The following is a 20859-nucleotide window of genomic DNA, read 5'->3' as shown; positions in this document are numbered from 1 at the left end:
CAATCCCACTTTTAACATTTTATAGTTGTTTCTAATTTGTTTTTAATAATTAAAATGTATATACTTAAAAAAAAAAGGATAAAATGCTCACTATTAGGGATGGGGAAACCTAAGTATCGTTACATCATCGTATCATGTGATCTCTGGTGATTCCCTTCCATTTCTCTCGAATCAACATAAATGTACTTTCACCGAGAGCGATTCTTTCACTTGAACTCTTTGTTGCTTTGTTTGGAAATTATCATTGAGCATTTAGCAAAAAAAAAAAAAAACAAAAAAAAAAACACACAGCTTCCTTGTAATCGCGGAAATTCTTAGTTAAGGACAAGATTGTGTGTTTTTTGTGAGCATTCGGTGATGTCATGACATTCCTGTTGGTGCGTATCGGTCATGTCCTTTTTGTTGAGCTGCGTCTGACAGTGAGCATGTGTGCACCAAACACAAACACAGGGCCGAGAGGTGGAACAAAAGCCACTGACCATGTGGTGAAGGGCCACATAAAGGATCAGTGACCTGGCGAGACTGACGGGTTAAATTCAGCCTCTGAACAGATATTAAAAGGCTGTGAAACCTTCTCTACACTTGTATCTTGTTACAGCACCAAAGTGTTTTTCACTCTCCCACTTCAGGCAGCATCTAAATAACCAGCCTGTCAAACTCCCTCAATAGTGTATGTGTATAATGTATCTCCTTTCTCTCTCTCTCTCTCTCTCTCTCTCTATCTATCTATCTATCTATCTATATATATATATAAAACTAGATTTTTTTTATACTCAGTAGTATGCCGTAACTAAGCCTCTCTGGTTTCATTGCGTTTATGTTCATTAAAAAAAAATACAAGAGATGCTTGAGATAATTTCTTCTGTTTGTATCACTTACTATTGTGAACTAAGGGTTATTTAGTAAAGGTTGGTTTGATGGAGGATACACCCAAGCAAGTTGTTACACAGATTGCTCGAAGATGCGAAGGCAGAGAACAGCGTGTGGATGATGCCTAAGCTATTTCACACAGGAGGGAGTGCTGTTGTACTGAATGTTAGCATGCTTATTATGTTATAGGCATGAGGGCGCAGCCCGAGTAGTGAAGATATTACAGCCGTGCTGATATCCAGAACAACCTAGAGTGTAATATCGCTTTTATACATCAGTTCCACAGACTGCATTTATTATCAACAGATTGTGATTTGTTTCTTTATTTAACCAGTCATTTTATGCATATTTAACACGCATTTTTTCGTGACCTGGTGTAATTAATGTCATTAACCACTGGACAACACCTGGGACTCGCCCAGGATCCTGACCCTGAGCAGAACCTTGACGTCTTGTGACCAACAGTTCTGGTGACTTTAGATATCAAACAGTTCGTCCTCGCAGCAAGACGATTGTAGTTAACTCTAGACTGAGGTTTAACAGAAAGCCGTGTCATGATGGGAGCTCATGGTTTTGTGTCCGAGCATGCACTGTTAAACTTTGTGCAAGTTTTGCAACATGATCTTGCATGCGAAGTAAAAAAACAAACGTAAATAAATAAAACTTGTCAGTCGCCTGTCTAAATGTGTCGTATATGATAAACTTGTGTGCATTGGGTGAGGAAATCATCACAGGAACAGAGTTTTCCATTAGTATTTGCTACTTCGTCATATAACCTGGGGAAAAACACCCTTTGTCACACGCTATCCAGTAATGATTCCTCACTCGGTTGCATCGGGCATTTCTCCACTTTTTCTGCTGCGGGCTAAAAAGAAATGGATAATACTCCTATACAAGTCATGTCGTGCCTGGTTGCATCATATACAAAAGTAAAAAATCCTGAATTTTCATCCACACTGTTTGGTTTGTGTAGTAATTAAAATGAATGCATGTATTTATTATCTTTTTAAAAAATATTAAACACTCTTAGCTACATCATGGGGGTTGTGTGTAATGTTCCAGGTTCTACAGCACAGGTTGTTTGACTCGGGGGAAACTATATTTTTCAAAATATTGCTGCCATGCTTAGATGATTCCAAAAATGCAGATCATAATCTCTCTCTCTTTCTCTCTCATTAACATTTTACTTAAAGATGTAAACAGCTTGTATTATTACAATTATAGTCTTTTATTTATTTTTATTCCTGTAACATTTTCACATATTCAATTAGGACACACACAATGTTAAATGTGACTGTGAAGGTGCAGAATAAATATGATGCAGACAGCTGAAAGACATCTTTTTTTGCAAGAGAAAAAAACGGTCGACTTGCAGCATCGTGTGAAAACTGGAAATATTGCTGAAGAATAATTTGTGCAAATGTGAGTAAAAAAATGACGTGATCACAACAGTCTTCCATCATCTGATGTCCCGTGTAAGCTCTATTACTTGGGTTAAATGTCGGACGAGGCGCCTTTTCTCTCTCTTTCGCGGGTTTAGACGCTACGTTTACACTGTTCCGTCTCTACTTAGTTTTTTTAAACTCCGCTTTTTGCAGGTAGGGTAGACGATGACTATTTTCAGTTTGAGGAGATGACACTTTTGTGCTTTAGCGTAAATAACAGCAGCATGTCGGGTCTATCACTTGCTGTAGATAAACTTTTTTTATTTTACCCTTTAAAATCCTGATAGCCATCATGTACATGAAAGTACTTCACCTTCTCCCCCAAGACCCCTTTTCTTTTTCTTCTTCTTTGCATATTTATTTATTTTTATGATTTATTATTAGCCAAAACAACCGAGCCAGATCAATGTACAGTTGACAAACACACAGTAAACATTTCAGCTCATTCAGCAGTATATAGTTATTGTGAAAGGGTGACTATGGAAAGGCGAAGGGCAGGAAAGTCCGGGGGAAAAAAATATAATAAAAAAGTCAAGAGTAGGATCTTGATTGTTCAAGTAAACGCCACAGCGGGGCCATGTCCTCCAGAAAAGTTTAGATTTGTTCTGTAAGTCAAGTTTCTTCAAAGGTTTCCGAAGATTAGCCACTTGTGCCGAACACATCATCAGAGTTCAGAGTAGCTGAGATGATGAAAATTTCTGTGCCAGATGAGTGATGAACCATGAACCGGAGAATTCTGAACCATTTCTTGGATCTCATACCGAAATGGTTTAATTAGCTTATCTTCATTTATTTATGTTAACAGTTGCTCTAAAGGGGTTGCAAGGTTCTATTGTAAAGCTTTCACAGTCTCCAGGTCTACATGATCGTATGTAGGCTCCCCACCGTGCTCGTGTAACCCAGCAGGCCTGTTTCTCCATTTGCACATACTTTCCAAACAAATGCAGCTTAATGCTGGTTTGATGTACATGCCTGAACATAATTGCTATGTGTCTGAGCAGCTGACTAGTACAAAAAAGCGACGACCTGTAATAGAGTTTTTTTTAATCGCGCAACAGTTAAAACGCGACCAGCCTTTTCTATTGAGTTATTTTTATTGACGTGTTATGTCGTCGTTGCTTTTTTTTCCCACCTACAGTACGTATACTCTGGGTATCTGCCCAAACTGCCTGTGAGGTTTGTTAGAAGAGGAGCGATGTGATTCGTTATTGTTGGGCCTGTTTGCGAGCTCGTTGTACGTCTGTCATCGTGCGACAGTTTTTTTTTTTTCTTTTGCAGACGAGAGGATCAGGTGTGCACACAGCTGCCTGCCCGTCATGAAAGCTGAGGCCTGTGTGAGCACAGAACTGTATTCTGCACAATTTCTACACAAGCGTTCTTAAACGGCGAATGAAAAGGTGGTGAGAAGCGTTTTTCGGCGACGTGTAGTTTTTAATGGAGCTCTGTTCTGTTCCTGCGCGCAGCTGCTGTATGAAATAGATCTGTAGCACAGACCGAGGCGCGATGTATAAATCCATGCCACACGTCATTAAGCTCAGTCACGTAATTGCAATCCAGGGCAGAAAAATTTCAGGGCCGCCCCCACAGCAGCGCGTGGGTTACAGGCATTATTTAACCGCGTTCCCAGCATCCCATAAAATACAGGGTGGCGGTAAATACAGCAGCAGGGCCTTAAGGAGACGGATCCTGCTGACAAATGCTACTTCAGAGCAGTTCCAGCGTGGAGCAACCTTCAAGCTGTGGACAGATGATCAGACGTGTGTTTACCTGATCTGTTGTAGCTCGTGTTTCAGCCTTAGGTGGGGCGTCACAGTGGGAGAACCTTAGGAGCCTTCACAGCATGTGGTGTTTTCTTACGTTAAATGAATAATCTATTGTAATAAAGAATAGCCATGTACAATATTTCTACTTTTTTTTTGTCGTCCTGGTTGTGCTGCTTTGGATAATAAACCCCACTGTGTACAGGACTTCATGTTACACCGCCCGGTTTCTAGGCCAAATTCAAATGGGCTGGATTGTTGGACACGGGCTCTGTGAATAAGAAGTGGAGCTTTCGGCCTGTAGCTTGGAGGAGCCTCGTCTGTTAGGATAAACATTTCTCAAAATCCTGACCTTCCCCCAAAAAATTTTGTTTGGAAAGTTGTTTCGATCTGGTCATTAATGTAATTAGTTCTAGTTTTGTAAAGGTATTGAGGATTTCATAAAAAATATTTCTTTTTGCCTAAGTTCTGATCGGTGGTGGTCTTTATAGGTCATTTTTGGGGCCAAAACATTTTTGGACTTTTGACTTCCATCATGTTGAAAGTAAAACCAACTCACTCTAGACAGTAAAGTCTTTTATTTTCATTCAGACTCGACAAATAGACTGTTAGGCCTCGAATGTTAAACACTTCCCTGCATTGTACACTAATGAGTTGTCAATGTCATTTAAAAATAAATAGCTACATAAAAATTAGGTTAGAGAAATTTAACTCCCACATTTATAAAAAAAAAAAAATCCAATAATGTTCTTCTCTTATGAATCCTGTAAAATCTCAAGGTGTATTATGTTACCGTCTGTATTAGAGCGGTGCAACATGTTGTTTAATTCAGTTAATTGACTTATTAATTACAAAGACTGATTGTTTTTTTTGGATTCCAGAATCTATTCATACTTTTTAAATTATTTAGGAAAACTTATTAACTCAAAAGTTTTTAAACGGACAAATTCATTATAAATATACCACCGCTTCTGCAGAAAATAAAATCCGCTCAGAATTTTCACCAATACTCACGCATCTCTGCTTCTTCTTTGGAAATTACGTGTGTTTGGCACAATACTGACACCTACTGGACTGGAGTGTGGAGCGGCCGATTGACAAAAATAAAGGTTATTGCTTTGAATGAAACGTGACATTTTAAACAAGCTGCACAATTACACAGGATTTCAATGTTTAAGACTTTTTTAATTGTTTTTAATACCTTTAAAAATTGTGTAATACCTTAAATAGCTACTTGAAATAAATCTGACAGTAAGCTGCTATAAAATGTAAATGAATGGGGGAAATAAAACGTCAACAATTCATCCATGATGGCGCTAATTAGTTTTGGAGCACTGCATGAAAAAATCTTGTTGTTTTTTTTTTTCATAATGTTATTATTAATGAACATTTATCATCAAGCTTAACTCAATACATCTGAGATGACCTGCTGACATGTTTTGCATCTTACTTAGATTTTTATGTTGATTTCCATCTAGATATAATTCTGATACTCGTGAGACCTAAACAAGAAGTAGAACTGGCTCTTACTTCATGTTAACTGTAAGTTACTGTAGTGTTTGCAGTTGTGCTTTGTGCTGTTTTTGAAATAATTATCGGTGTCTGAGAATGGTAATGCCTTGTCGTCTTTTTCCCCTCCCCTGTGCTTTGGTTTAAGACCTTACGTTGTAATTAGCGTATCTGCTTTGTCTGATTTACCACCGTTGTTTGTGAATAGTCTTTAAGGGCCTGGCTTTAATTAAATAACATGCCAGCATACGGCTGTTGCAGTTTAAACCTGAAAGCATTGAAACGTTTGCCGTGTCGTGGTATCTCCTATCGGGTGTATTGTGTCGCTTCGGTTAGGCCGAGCTTACTTGGCTGTACAGGATCTACTGCTGTACGCTGCAATTATTTTGTCACTCCCTCCTGTTTGCCAGTGAAGTGGAATAAAAGTTTCAGCTCGAGGCCCTGAATAGTGCAGGAATTTGACTGACTGTATGAGGTCCAGGTCGACGTGTTGGAACGGGTACATGTGGTATGTTTTTATCTGCTCTCACAGGTGTTGCATGATACAGAGAAAGAAGCCCAAATGGTTTGGTGGTTGTTTTGTTTCTGCCTTTTTTTTTTTGGTGGTTGGTAACACACACAAGCAAAAGCATCGATGTAGAGATCTGCTCCCTGCAGTTTTAGTGGTTTCAAAAATAGCTGGCCTTCGAGCTAGGTTTCAAATAGAAAATGAACACCGCAGCGAACTCTGGAACGACTACAGCTGTATTGAAACTGTGCAGAAATATAATTTTTCATTGTGAAACATTTGAATAGTCACAATTAGCAGTAATACTGCAATTAGGACCTAATAGCGCCTCATACCGTCACGTCGCCTTATAGTTATTTCCTGCTGTTCTCGTACACCGAGAAATGTGTTTCATGAGAACTTGATATTCGAAAGAAGAAATAATACAATATAAATTCTTGTCTTTACTGTGGTTGTCAGAAAAGTCATCGAGAGTGTTCATGACTGAAGTATGATGGTGTAGTTCATGGTTTTGGTTTGAATTGTAGCACTTTTGGTCTCAGCAGAGAAATCACTAAAAGGTCTGTAGCTCCGCACTGGAATGTAGCTGAATTTCACTCCTTCGTTCATCCTTTTTACCTAGAGTATATCTCAAAACTCTTCTAAATGTTTAAGGTTATAGTTTGTTTTTTTGGATTTCTGCGCATTTCACTTCTAAATCAATGAATTAGTATAAAGGATCGAAAAAGTCAGATAAGTTTATGTAAAACGTATTGCTGCGTTACATCCGAAGCGCTAATTAGCGTGTCAGAATGACCCCATTTTGTTTACATCGGCACGTTCGACAGACAAAGGAGAAAATTAACGCTCCCTTTTTTGTGTTTTGTGGGTAACCTGCTAACTCAGCCAACACACAATTGTGTAGTTTTAGTTTAATAAAGGAATATGTTCATATGTTAATCTAAATCTGATACCTGTGAACAAATTAGGGATAGGACTCAATAAGTGTTGGTTTGTTTTTGTATTTCGATTGTAAAAATATCTAGATTTGTTTTCAGATTTTGTTACAATTCGAAACAAAGCTAGCAAAAGATTTTCTCACCGTAAAGAATGTTGTGCTGTGTGAATAGTTTAGCGCATGCCCCCTTCAGGCCAACAGAGGAACAGCAGCATTTTACGAGTGTGCAAAATAAATTTCATTCAATTTTTTTAATGTTGATATTAGGGTCAGTGTGATGATATGCTAATTGGCACATAAAAAAACATAAACACGAAGCCCCTCCCCCATCCCCCATGTCTTTAGTATGTACAGTACTGTGTAAATGTCATAAACCACCCCTGATTTCTTTATATTAAGTTAAATGATGTAGATTTAAGAAAGGGGAACAGGTGTTTTACTGCGACAGACTGCAAAGTGGCTAAAGATACAATTTAAAACCTGCTTGTTTATATAACAGCCTCAGCAGCGACCTCATTTCCCCTCTCGTCTGTTCCAACCCCTCAGTATTCAGCATCAGCAGTAACTAATCACCACCTGATCATCTGTCATCATCTGCACCTGATTCTCACTGGATCAGGACTTAAGTTAGGTGTGTTTTAATGATTGAATGATTTATAGGTCACTGTGTGGCTTAAAAATATATATTTCTCAAGGGTACACTAAACATACAACAAAGTCTGGAGCTTTGGATGCAAAATATAAAGAAATCGGGGGGGGGGGGGGTCAAGACTTTTGCACCGTATTGTATATTGTAACACATTTAAAGTTTATTTAAGTTTATGTTTATTTTGTTTGCTTATGTATGTATAAGATGTGAGCAGCCCTGTTGATTTCGATGTCATTCTCTAAACCGAGAAGGAGCTCAAATTTAAAATTTTTGTAATTGACATTTAATTTCAACAGAAGACACGGCAGACATTCGCTCTGTCAAGAAAGAAAGTTGTGTAGAAAATGTAATAGCATACAGTTTTAATAGAAACATAACTTGCACTTTCTTTTGGTATATTGTGTGATTTTAATGAATAAACAACGTCCAGACTCTGAGCCTGGAGTTCGACCCCCTGTACACCGACTGATTTATGCATCTTTTATCAGCGTGTAGACACTGAACAGGCTTCATGCTTCTGCTGTGTACTTTTTAATGAATTAATTTCTGAAATAAATAAGGTGGTTTGCAAGAATGCATCTTATGATGAGCTCTCGTAGGAATTCAAGAGATTGTATTTAAACATGCGGTGAAACCATCCTTTCACTTTTCTTTTACTTCATGTTTTTCTTTGTACACTATTATCTCTATAATGATGTCCTTTCCTCTAACATAGCACTTTTTTTGAGCAGTTAAGAGCGGGCTTGAGAAGTGTACTGTCTTTTTTTTTTTTTTTTTTTCTTTTTTTTCCTGCATGCTTTGGTCTAAGGTTTTGAATTTTAATTAGAGTCTCTCCTTTGTCTAATTTACAACAGTTCTCTCGCAATTGTCTTTAAGTGTCTGGCTTTAATTACTGTGTGGGGGGGAATGGGCGTTGGTGGGGGGTGTGGAGTGGAGTTTGGAGTGGGGGGGGCGTTGCGAAAGCTTACCACGAGACTTGTGGGTTGCAGTCGAGTTGAGCAACCTTAGCAATTAGGACATTCCAGGGCTCTGTTCAGCTCGACTCTGACAGCGCTCTTGTGGCTGGAGGAGGGAAAACGACCCCCCAACCCCACCCCCCCCCCCCCCCCCACACACACACCCCAAAAACACACACACGCACGCACTACACCACACCTCCCAGCCTCCTTCCTCTCATATTAAGGAAGTTGAACTGCTCATGACCTACTGAACTCTCCTCGCACTTTCTTATACGTCCGAAACAACAACAAGAACAACAACGAAGTCGACAGGAGAAAAAAGAAAAAAAAAAACAGTTTGCACAGAGAACTTGTTTTCAGGCCCTCCGAGGTTTTGTTTTATTTATTTGACAGCTGCTCCCACTTACGTGGACATTACCATGGGTGGGGCTTTCTGTTCCAGGCACTCTAGGATGGGTTTAAAGCCACTCTAAATTGGACAGAGTAAGAAAAAGAGCGGTCTGTGCATTAGAATGGCTCCTGGGTATGAGAGAGAGGAGAGAGTGAGCAGCAGCGAGGAAGAGCAGTAGGAGGATGAGGAAGACGAGGAGGATGTTCTGTACCTCCTGTGTTTTAGAAATCCAAGGTCTCTTGTGTTCTTCTGCTGGTGTGCAGTGGGGGATCGGGCTAAGTTGAAGCACATGGCCGTCAAGGGAAGCAACCCCCACTCTGGTGAGGAAATTCTGTCCAGATTTGCAGCTTTAATGGAGTGTGTGTGTATATGTGTGTGTAAGAGAGAAAGAGAGGTTTGCTGGTAGGAAAAAAAAAGGGCTTAGAAATGCACCGCTGCCTTTTGTCAAATCACCTGGCGAGTCCCGTCTCCCTCCCTCTCCCGCGCTGTGTTGACTACTCTTGCATTTATGTGCTACCTAATCATGATGAAAGCCAGGGCTGTATTTTCTCTCCTCTTTGGTGGGTTTGATGAGTAGAGCTTATATTCATGTGTGTGTGAGTAAGAGTGAGAGATTTGGGCTCAGCTCACTGAAAGCCAAGCTGCCAAAAGTGGATTTCCTTTGAATGCCTTTTCTTTATTTCGCCCCTGCTAGGGACCCGCTCTGCCCTCTGCGAAATGTTTAGATTCAAACCCGAAAGGCCTGCTAGCAGGGATAGCTTCGGCTAGCGCGGCTCTTCGCCGGAGCAGGCCCTCTCCTCGCGCAGGTTAATCGCATGCTAACCCCTGCTCCGAGGGCTTCGTGTTGCTCTTGATGCTTTGTTGTTCCTCCTTCTCTTCTCATGCTAATGGACCGTTTACATGTGCAGAAGAAGAAGGAAAAAAAAAACCAAGCTCATTGTGAAAAGTGACTGAAGCAATGATGTGTGTGTGTGAGCGAATAAAGGCTCCTCCCATGCCCGAGGCGCTGTGTGCAAAAACAGAGAGACTTCATCTGCACAAGCGGACAAGGGCCTCGTTAGTTTGGGCTGTGTTACCTTCTCGCACGTCACAGTCCGGCGAGTATAGACGTCTATAGCATTTAGAGCGGTCTCCCCATGGTCAGCGTGAATGTCCCTCACACGTAGTTTCAAAAACGCTTCTATGGGTGTCGCCACGCGAGCGTCTCCCTCGGTTTTACCATGACCATAAATGTTCTCGACGCTCGGGGGTGAACCGAGTGTCCTCCTGGTGTACGTTTCTTCTGCTTTGTTTCCAAGCTGGCAAGCAAGCAGCAGCAAACTTTTATTTAGACATCGCCACGCTGAGCATCTGGAATCTGTTGGACTGACGGTTAACATAACATGTAGGATGACTTACTGTTATTCATGACATTTGTTTACAAGCAGAAGCCAATTTCTACTTGTGGTCTCCGCTCTTCTCAGTAAGCCCTTCTCTTTGAAGGAAAATAAAGCGGCTGACGTTCGCGGCAGGACCGGGTTTGAGGTTGCGGCCGTGCCGAAATACAATAGAAACCACAGCTCTCTAACCAAACCCTCCTCTGGGTTAATCATGTCAGGTTTTTGTCCTTGTAGGAATGCGATCTCCGCGCTGCGAACAAAAGCAAGAGCGGCTTGTCATGTGAGACGATTCGAAACCCTGTGTTTTGCTCCCCTACCTTTGCAGGTGATGCCTTCCCAGGTGCCTCTAGCTTCCTCGGCGGCTACATGAGCTCATCGAACCCGCACGCAGGACCAAGCTCGCTTCCTTCCGACCCCACCTTCAGAGCCCCCAACCCACCCAGTCTGCAGATGGCTCAGCTCTGGGCTTCACACTCGCATGAAGGTATGAGTCAACTCCCGTCTTGATGCAACCACATCTTAAGGGTGAGGAAAAACAGCTGCGGGTGTCGCTATCGTAAACAAGGCCTGAGCGTGTCCAGCTGAACAGTTAGGTGTGATGGGAGACCTGTGGGTCGAGACAAAGACCAGAGTCAGACTGAGGATGACCGACAAGCACTTCAGCATCTCAATGTTAATAGAAGTTTAATAATGGGAAGTTCAAAGTACGGCAGGCGGTGCCCGTCTCTACGTTAGTGTGGTTCATGAGACCAAGCGTTATTGTTAAAGGCCTGAGTGATGCAAAATATTTCCTCACACCTGTTCGGCTTATTCGGCTTTTCTTATTCTATTTGTTTAAGCCAATAGACTAGATTTTGTGTAAGTGCCTTCCCATTATTATTCATAAAAATAAAAGCAGTCCATTATATTATAATGTAGAATAGACAAAGATTCTGCAGTGCATCTCGTGTATTTTTTTCTTCCTTTTTTATAAAATATAAGAAGGCAATGAGCAAAAAGGCTGAAGAGGAAAATTGCGAGATAAGGCCTGCAGTGTCTATTGTTTGGGAACACACTATGAAAATATTTTGTCACACAGGTTTCCTCTCACTCGAATAAGCCGCTTCCTACTGCATAAGGGAACGAGGTGTGTGTGTGTGTGTGTGTGTGTGTGTGTGTGTGTGTGTGTGTGTGTGTGTGTGTGTGTGGTGGAAAATGTTTCGAAAAATTATGTGCAAGGGGAAAATGAGTACGGTCTAAAAATCATACTCGGTTAATAGTGTATGGATGGACTCTAAATAATACTGGAGGAACAGTAGAACGTGTTTATATCTAAATGTGTGCGAGGAAGTAAAGAAAAATGCAAGTTATTTCAATATTTATTAAAAGATTTTTGTTCATATAAACTTTTATTTCTGGTTTATACTTTTATACCCTAAATCAAGTTGCTAACGTTGGAGGTTCGAGGAGAAGTCGCACACTCCGATATTACATTCGGTAGCCTTTAGCTTTGATTACAGTGTGTTATGTTAGTGAACAGTCTGAATATTGATTCCTCACGCTCCCGGAGACTCCCGAGTCCTCTCTCACATTCTGAGTCCTGGAATATGGCCGACTATTCCATCCGGGAAGAAAGAAAAACTCCATTAATGTGGAAAAACCTGGTGATTCAGTCCATTCAGGTGGTCGGCTACTTTCACGATTAAACACAACTCTTTCACAGTTTTCTTTTCTCAGTCTTGATTTTTGTTTGATTACATTTCTTGTGGAATGTTGACGGTTCAGTCCGATCCTCCCAGATTGTAATAACGCCCTTAGACAATTCTTAACCCAATTTCAGCAATCACGGCTAAGCTCCCACTGGAGGTCTCTTTCAACATGACCTTTAACCCTATCTGCTCTGGGGACGGCGTGTCATAGCTGACCTTGTGCTCTTACTCCAGCTTCCTAACAAGTTAGGAAAAGAATTTCGCCTTGCTGTAAACTATACGCGACAAATAAAGGACTCTTTATCTGTCGATCAGATGGAAGAAAAGTCAACTTTAAAAGGCAATAATGTAGCATTTTATTTCCATTTTCATGCAGAATGGGCAGAGACAGGATGAAAAAGAAATAGAGAAGGGAATGACATTTTATTTTTATGAATAATATACACAGTCAGCCAAAAGAATTTATACACACTTCAGGAAAAGAAAAATAGTTTGATGGATGTTACATTACTAAAATTTATAATAACAATATTATCATATATATCAATATATACGTATAGCAGTATATTTAGTATTAAAATATTTATTTATGAATGTTTCTTTTCCTGAAGGATGTAGACATTTTTTTGGGCTGACTATTGTGTGCTACCACGAGCACCTCTAGCCTAAGCGGAATCTTTGCTTGTGTTTAGTTATTTTTTCATTTTAAGTCAGACACCGATCGAGACATTGTTGCAGCTCCATTTTCTACAAATTGTTTTTGATAATATAGTTATTTAAAAAAAACAAAAAAAACAATGCATGTCTGTTCTTTATGCATATACTCGTAAATATTAATGTGCTCTAAAAACAGCAGGGTCATTAAAAATGATTTAAGCTAACGATCTTACCAGCAGTTTAGTTCGGTCATGTACATCATCTTCCTGTCAGCCTGTAAATATTTTAGTTGTTTCTTTGTTTTTTTTTACTTTTTTTGTGTGTGTTTTTTTTTGTTTGTTTTTAACACTCCATCACATGAATTTGATGCCTGACCAGGCAGTGACAGCACTTGGCAGTGATGCACGAGCGAAAAATATCTGAAATAAAGACAACATGTTTGATTTTTTTAAAAAGCATTTCGTAACATCAAGCGTTGTTCAACGCCAAGTGTAAGAAGTATGTGTACCAGTTTTTTTTGTCCCCCCCCCCGCTGTGTTGCATAACAGTGTACATGTGGATTGTGTGTTATATTTATTTTAAACTGCTCCATGATGAGATCTACAGTACTGTATATCTATCCAAGTAGAATTGCAGCCGGTGGAACAGATCAGCCCTCGTAACGCCCTTATTAAAGCGGAGTGGCTAAGATTAATTAGTTCTCATGCAAAGATAATTAGTTGTGGTGTTCCAATCAAATTGCTGAAGTTTTATTAGTATTTATTATTTTTTTTTACTATAGTGCATAAATGCCTATGACGGAGCGATCCGAGCCATTTTTACAAGTTGAAATGAAAACATAAGGAAGGAAAAAAAAAGTTTCCTCGAGCTCTAAAGTAGGTTCAGCCCCGCCACTTAAGGCAGTCGCAGTGCGTTTTCAGGTTTGTACGATGGTTCCAGGTAAACACCGAGCCAGCGTATAAGAGATGCCATGCGAGTGTAAAATGTGGGTGGATTATTAATGGCGGTGAAGCCCAAGGCCTTTGTTTCAAGTCTCAGCAGAGAAAAGTGCAGATTGTTTTTTAAGCTTTGGCACTGATCATATTGTGCCTGCTCCGCTCTGCCCGCACAGAAATGTGATGAATAGCTGACATTGATGTGCTTGGTTTCGGCGGCCTGTGAAAATATTTGAACACGCGTGTTTATTCTGAACGCCGCACCTGGCCTTTATTAATGGAGGGAAGTGGCAGCTGTGGAATTCTGCTATTTTTATATCGAACATGTGAGACGATCATGCCCTCTTACATACCTTTGCCTCAACACACCGCAGTGTTAAAGGAAAATATTTGCGTTTATTTTGGCAACATGTGCATGCGTGTGTATAAACTGTCTGCATAAATGATATAAAACTAACGCTTGATAAACTTGAGTGTAAATTTGTCGACATTCGTGCAGCAACCGGGAGGACGTGCCTCGTCATCATCATGGCTCCGCCGTCCACAGATCTGCCCTGGAATTTGCCCCCGCTGCTTGTGATTCCAAAGAGTGAACCCTACCATTCCGAAGTTGTCATGCAATTAAAGATGATAATATTATGGCGGTTGTTTGCTGAATGGTTTTTATCTGTGCTGTGCGTTAGGAGAATGGGTTACTCTTCAGATGTGAAGATAGAGCGATCCTCACCTTTGGACCGTGTGTAAGAGCTGCAGCACGCTACCATGACTTGTTTGTTTCTATCCATGCTGTTGCTTAAACATTTATTAATTTATTTTATTCTTAATTCAGGCAAGGATTATTTTTTTAAAAAGGAATTTAAAAATCAATCCTTGAGAATGTCTGTGAAGTTTATTTTGATTGTAATAAACTCTACCCGCTTATTAGGTAGTTAACTCCAGATTACAATCTGGTTCCCACCTGTAGTGTAAACACACATTTCCTCAGAGACTCGATCCAAACTTTGATTGTTTGGGATTTAGTCTCACAACATTAACATGAAAATGCTCTTTTTCTTGTTCTATAGTGACCTATTTTTCTATTTTAACATTTTTCCATTTTAGTTTTTTACTTAACTGTGACCACATTCCTGACTTTAGTAAAGCGTCTCAGAAACTGGGCTCAGATCATTTTATTCCTTCTGTTTCATGCTCGCACCATCCTAATCCTGTAATGTTGTCTAGATTATGCACATGTTTCCTCGTGTTAAAGTGTTGAAGTGGGATTACCAGCCACTCAGGGCACGTTCCCCCACGTCCACGCCACGATGTACTGCAGGCAACCCCGAAACCTCAGGGAAAGACTAGAGCAGCCCAAGCTGATTATTCCGCACATACAGTATGTATTGTCAGGACTGAGACTTCCTTTCTTTTAAACGAGAGAAATGGAGATTAGATGTGCCCTAAATTGGAAGAGCCTTCCCTTGCCTGCCTGCTTGCCTGCTTGCTCTTCTCCCTCCCTTAGGCGGGTATATAGACGAACACCGAAATAAACAGGATGCTTTACACTCTGGCTCTGTTGCTAAGGATAGGCTATCTTTAATCCTCCCTCGGAACGGTGTCAGAATACCATCAACAGCATAACACTATCATGTCACCTGAAACGAGCTATAAAAAGAGAGGAAGTCTTTGAACCTCTGAGTCGAAGGGTACGGCTAGGCTGCCCTGTTTTAAAACGGCAACGCCGTGCTATCTTTATCAGCTCTCGCACTCATCTGTTGTCTGAAATGAAAAGATTTTACAAGTAATTTAGGTAATTTATCTCTACTCTACTCGCTCTGTTTTATCTCTTATGAAATGCGATAATGATGTTGGAACAGTTGGAGTGTTCTTCCTGGAAACAACAGTTATTTATCAGGCTTCCTCTGAACGCCTCTGATTTGTCAGGACACAGTCAGGAGTAGGAATGTGTTCGCCTCGGGATATACACCGAATCACATGAATCCTCAGCAGACTTATTTGATGACGGGTTCTTTTTTCCCCCTTTCCTTCAGTTTTATTTCTTCTCCCTCACTATGTTCATTACCCGAGCTATAGGTGAGATTCCTGTTAATATCGCGTTAATGATGCTGCCAGAAAACGACTCCTGACCACCAAGTGTTACTACTACTGTTTAATTTCGGCAGCTATTTTCGAATTTTAGTCTTAGTCTTAGTCCCGGCATTAAGGTCCCTGTTAGTTTTTATCATACTTGGTCATTCTTATCCTATTTTTGTTTAGTCAAGTTTTAGTCGAATAAAGGTCTGAATGTTTTAGTCAGAGGAACCTTTAAGTATTTTAGTTTAGTTTTAGTCAATAAAAACATTTTAAAAAGGTTTTTCACAAAATAATTATCTTAACATTAAAATTTTTTTTTTTAATCAAATATTTTCAGCTAATTATGTTTATTTTAATCATCACAACAACTGCTGCATGTCCACAACTACAAAACAATAGAAGCAGTACGGACAATACAGCTTAATGTGTATGGCAATGATTTAACTATAAAATAAAGTAAATGACATCACAATATAGTTGTTAACATGGTGTAACATCATTACCACTAATAGACTGTAATACCGCGTGATTATCATGGTTTGCCTTGATGCAGGTCTTCAGGTTTGTGGTATTTTTAACAGCGATTGTGTGCCCAAAAGAGCTTGTAACGTCCCGTCACTTCATTACGGTACAAGTGGCGGTGTTTCCCGGGAACACAGTATAGCCTTATTCCCAATGTTTTTACTCCCGCCCGATATATTGAATCCGTTTCCTGTAGGTGTAAACATAAGGAATTTACTGGCATTCCAAATATTTCAGATAGTTTAAATTTGGAGTGCTTATCTTTGAAGCTGGGAAGCTGTGAAACGAGTGGGTTTGGGAAGTCGCTGATTGAAATAAATGCATTCCAGAGTTTACCTGACTCTGGACTCGTTTAGAGCCGTGCTGATCCTTTCATTAGATTAAAGGTCTCAGGCTGCCCGAAGCTTTCGGTCCAAAACCTACTGAACGGCTCCAGGTTTCCTTCCTTCTGCTGTTTCCCCCCTAATTACCGCCATCTTGGCTTTATGGATATGCTGATCGTCTGACACCTGACCTCGGCCATAGGAAACCTTCCATTGTGTGTTTTATGTCTGTTTATACAAGACATGTATATCGTCTAAATGAGGACACGCCATTCCAAAATGTAGATGTAGTACGTTAGTGTGTGTCTGTGTATGATTGATATATTTTTTCTTCCCAACAGCATGTGGCTTAGACTGATTCTCCTCTTTAAAAGCATTTGTTCTGGGGTGCATGGTCGTTTCATTTGTTAGTGAGTGTATGACTCCAAGGGCGCAGAGTCATCATGGGTTTGGTGTGCGCCCAAGGCCAGGGTGTTCAATGCCTCCTCCACATTGCAAAGTTTCTTTATAAACATCGCAGCAGGTCAGGGTGGTTCTCCTCTGCCTCAGGCCATTCTTCCCATCAGTATACGCCCACGTCACCCGCGCCACCATTGCATTGAGACTGTGGCCTGGCATTTCAGAGCCAAGATCCGTCAACCAGCAATTCCCTTTAGAATTTTAGTTTTTACAGGCAAAGAAACGATGCAGCCTCTCAGGTTGTGCCACATTTGACACAGGATTGACTCAAGCATGATGCTGCTCCCTCTTTCTCTAAGGAATGTCAATTATTTTTATCTTTAGATGCCTTTTCATCTTTTTTTGTTCCAGAGTATCTCATCTAAGTTGCTGTTTAGGAAGAAGTCTTTCGCTCTCTCTGTGCTTACTAAGCCGTATTGTAGGAATTGTTGTGTGTGCGTGTTTTTTTTTTTTATTTTTTTTTTTTATAAAATATGTGTGAAGTGAAGAGTTATGAGTCAACAATGCCTAGGCAGCAGGCACCATTTTAAAAGGGACACATTTATTGGGCTGCATCAAGCAAAGAAAGCAAATTAGGACATCTGAACAAGAAAAAGCTTTTAATTTATTATCAAAACCAGGAAAGTTTGTAATGTGTGTGTGTGTGTGTGTGTGTTGGGAACACAAAATCGTGAATGGAGATCACTTAAACACTTGAAGTTGTGTGGATTGGGACTAAACAGCTGTGTGTCCATAAGAAAACCTTGTGTTCGTGAGACTCGTAAGAAAAAAGGCTTAAATTTTTTAGGGAGCAAATAAATTGGACTTTGGAGCGATGGAAAAAAGTCATGTGACCTGATGAGTCCAGATTGAACCTATTCGCTCAGGAAATTTTAAAAATGTACATGTCTCTATAAAAGTTAGCTTGTTATCAGCTGTCCAACACTTTTCTCCAGATTTTCTTGTCCATAATTCATTTTATTGCATTTTTAGCCAGTTTTCTGCAAGGGTAAAGCAAAGCAAACAGTGTGGAAAGACTAACTTAGTCTGTCAATTTTCTTTTCTTTAGATCTGTTGCCTCCCAGTGAGTTATGAAAAGTCAACACCATTCATGAAATGTCACAGAAACTGAAAAGTAATTCCTCAACCATGCTTTCAAAGTGCCTCTGTATAATGTCTCTTTCACTCTTACTCTCTCCTCATAGGTTTTGCCCACCTTCCCGGTGGTCTGTATCCTGGCCCGTACCTTCCCCTGGGTCATCTTGAGCATCCTCAACTGGGCCAGCATTCACTTTATGACTCACAAAAAGGTTTGTCTGAATCAAATGGAAAGCCGTGTGTCTCAACTCTGTAGTCTGTGCTGAAATGACTGGTGTGGCCGGGGAAAGGTCTCGTAATTGTTTGTGAGCATTTTAGCTTTGAAAGAATTGCAGAGTAAGAAAGAGAATTTTGTTACGAGTCTTATCAGCTGACATGCTAATTTGTAAAAAAAAAAAAAATAATTAAAAAAAAATGTTTTTTTTTTTTTTTTTTTTTAAAGTTAAGCATTTAGTATTTTTTTATGTTCAAACTTAATTCCAACAATGTTCTACAATTTCTGATGACACATGGCTGAGTTTCTGATTTTTGTGCAATTATATCTCCATAATGAAATGTTGGTCGTGTAGCTCATCTTTTCATGTTCTTGCCACCTTCAAAACCATGCTCTGTTTTAACCGATAGCTGTCTGCGTTTACACAGACTGTCTCACTGATGGTCTTCTCCATTTCTTTCCAGAGGGGTTTTACCTTCCGGGCTCAGTACACTCCCAGTCAGTCATGGCCCGGAGCCTTGTGGGCCATTTGCCCAGCGCTTTAAACAGAGAGAAGACGCAGGAGCTCCAAAAGGGCTCCAAAGACTCATCCCGGGAGCTGGGGAAAGACAAGCCTTGCAAAAGCGAAGCAGGCCACTTGGTTCAGCGCAGGGAGCGGCTTCGGGAGGAGACCCGGCCTCACAGTGTGGTTGACCTTACCCAGGACACTAAGCCTGAAGACGAGCGGCGAGTCTTACAGCAGCATTCACCTGCTGCCGATGTTAAACCCAAATACTCGCTCCAGCCCTCACATAGCAGCGGCAGGACCAGCAGTGGCCCGCCATCCAGGTACCAGAGTTTAGAACCAGAAAGAAGGGAGTGGGTTGAGGAACATTACCAAGCCACCGGCCCCTCCTCTACTGACAGGCCAAAACGTCTCGACTCTGTGGCTTCATCTCTAGGCACTTTGCACGCTTCTTATTCCAGCCCCTCTTCCCTTCAGAGCAGTCCAGCACCCCTCCCACCCAGGTTGGTGTCCTCTGGTGCCTATCCTCCCCCACACCACTTGCCCCCAAGCTTGTACCCACACTGCTCTGCCACTAAAGAGCAAGCCAAGGAACACAGAGTGACCGCTCCTACTTATGTGCCTTCTGTCGAGGTTTACGATGAGCGGAAAGGACCTATCCAGATCGCCTCGCAAGCTCGAGACAATACTAAAACCGATAAGAGCAGGGACCGAGACATGAACAGAGCACCCTCGCAGTTTGGAAATGAGAGGACAAATGCAGCCTCTATCCGGAGTGAGTCACCTTGTCCCTATGAGTTCAAGAGAGACTTTGTACGGGAAGAGGGATCCGTTATCAGGGCCAACAACTTGGTTGTAAAAAAGCCTCCTGTTTTAGATTTGGGCACAATCAAATCCAACCACAGCCCGAATACCAAGGACTTACAGAGCACCAAGCACACAATCAAAATGGGGCAGGAGACGGAAAGCCGCATCCAAGAGCGTGAAATTCTTCAAAGGTCTGGGCCTCCTTTTTCTAGTTTGGAATCCACCACGCTCCACTCTGCTGAGACCAAATGGAAGCCTTTTGAGATGAGCAACTACGCCACTAGCCACATAGCTGCTCTGGCAGCTCAACATACGCACGGCCCCAGAGGAGCGGACGATGGCAAGCGCATGTACCTGGACCGCAGAGGCAGTCCAGGGAGCCTCCAGGGTGAGGAACACAACGAGGTATCTGCTATGCAGAGCCTTATCAAGTACAGTGGGAATTTCTCCGGCGAGGTGATGTCTAAGCATGGTGCGGATAGTCGCACCCCGTTCGGCGGACTGGGCAACTTGAAGACGGAGGCTTCACAGCATGCAAGCTCTAAAGCTCAGCACCTGTCTGGGAAGCAGCTAAAGAGGGAGCCGGAGAGACCCGAAAGCGCCAAATCGTTCAACCGGGATGGAAGCTCCTCTCAGGGAGAGGCTGAGGTTCGACACCCCCCAGTGGGCATCGCAGTAGCGGTGGCTCGACAGAGAGACAACAGCAGCAAGCTCGGCTCTGTGTCGGACCGAGACAGACCGATTCTGGCAGGAGGCATTAAAGGTACACCACCTTCATGAATTTAAATCTACACGGTATTTTAAGTAAAATTATGGTGCTCGTGCAAAACGCGTATCTGAAATATCTGATTTGCTAAAATCAAGAGCAGCATTTGGTGATGTTTTTATCTGCTGTCCTGTTTGTTTGGCCATGCCAGCAAGGTCATTTCGCTCTCAGCGTGGAAGCAAAACATGCATGAGGGGTGGAGCTGATGGGCTTTCATTCCTGAAGCCACTCAGCAGAGAGCCCATGCCAAAGATATTGCGCAGGCATCGGCCATGAGCTGCGCTATCGCTTTGGCACAGAGTGCTTCCTGCTAACACATGGAGTGTGTTAAACCTTTCACTAAGACACCACCTGCCTGCTTGTATTAGAAATGTCATTTACAGGCCTGAACTAAAAGCTGTAAACAGGCACTGAATTCTAATAAGA

General features: G+C 41.3%; 1 protein-coding gene across 2 annotated transcripts in view; it reads left to right on the top strand.

Annotated features, from left to right (window-relative positions):
- The window catches only part of tnrc18 (trinucleotide repeat containing 18), a 66862-nt gene that overhangs the window by 10442 nt on the left and 35561 nt on the right, over window positions 1–20859 (top strand). Inside the window, exons 3-5 of one of the 2 annotated variants that reach the window (XM_053493479.1) lie at window positions 10733–10891; window positions 18249–18353; window positions 18820–20430. In XM_053493479.1, the coding sequence (XP_053349454.1) occupies window positions 10733–10891; window positions 18249–18353; window positions 18820–20430 (1875 nt within the window). The remainder of the gene's footprint in view (window positions 1–10732; window positions 10892–18248; window positions 18354–18819; window positions 20431–20859) is intronic. The other variant, XM_053493480.1, reaches the window with a different exon arrangement.

Source organism: Clarias gariepinus, chromosome 3 (genome assembly GCF_024256425.1).
Source record: "Clarias gariepinus isolate MV-2021 ecotype Netherlands chromosome 3, CGAR_prim_01v2, whole genome shotgun sequence".
Taxonomy (NCBI): Eukaryota; Metazoa; Chordata; class Actinopteri; order Siluriformes; family Clariidae; genus Clarias; species Clarias gariepinus.
The sequence above is the reverse complement of the archived record's forward strand: the minus strand, read 5'-3'. Positions and strand labels throughout refer to the sequence as shown.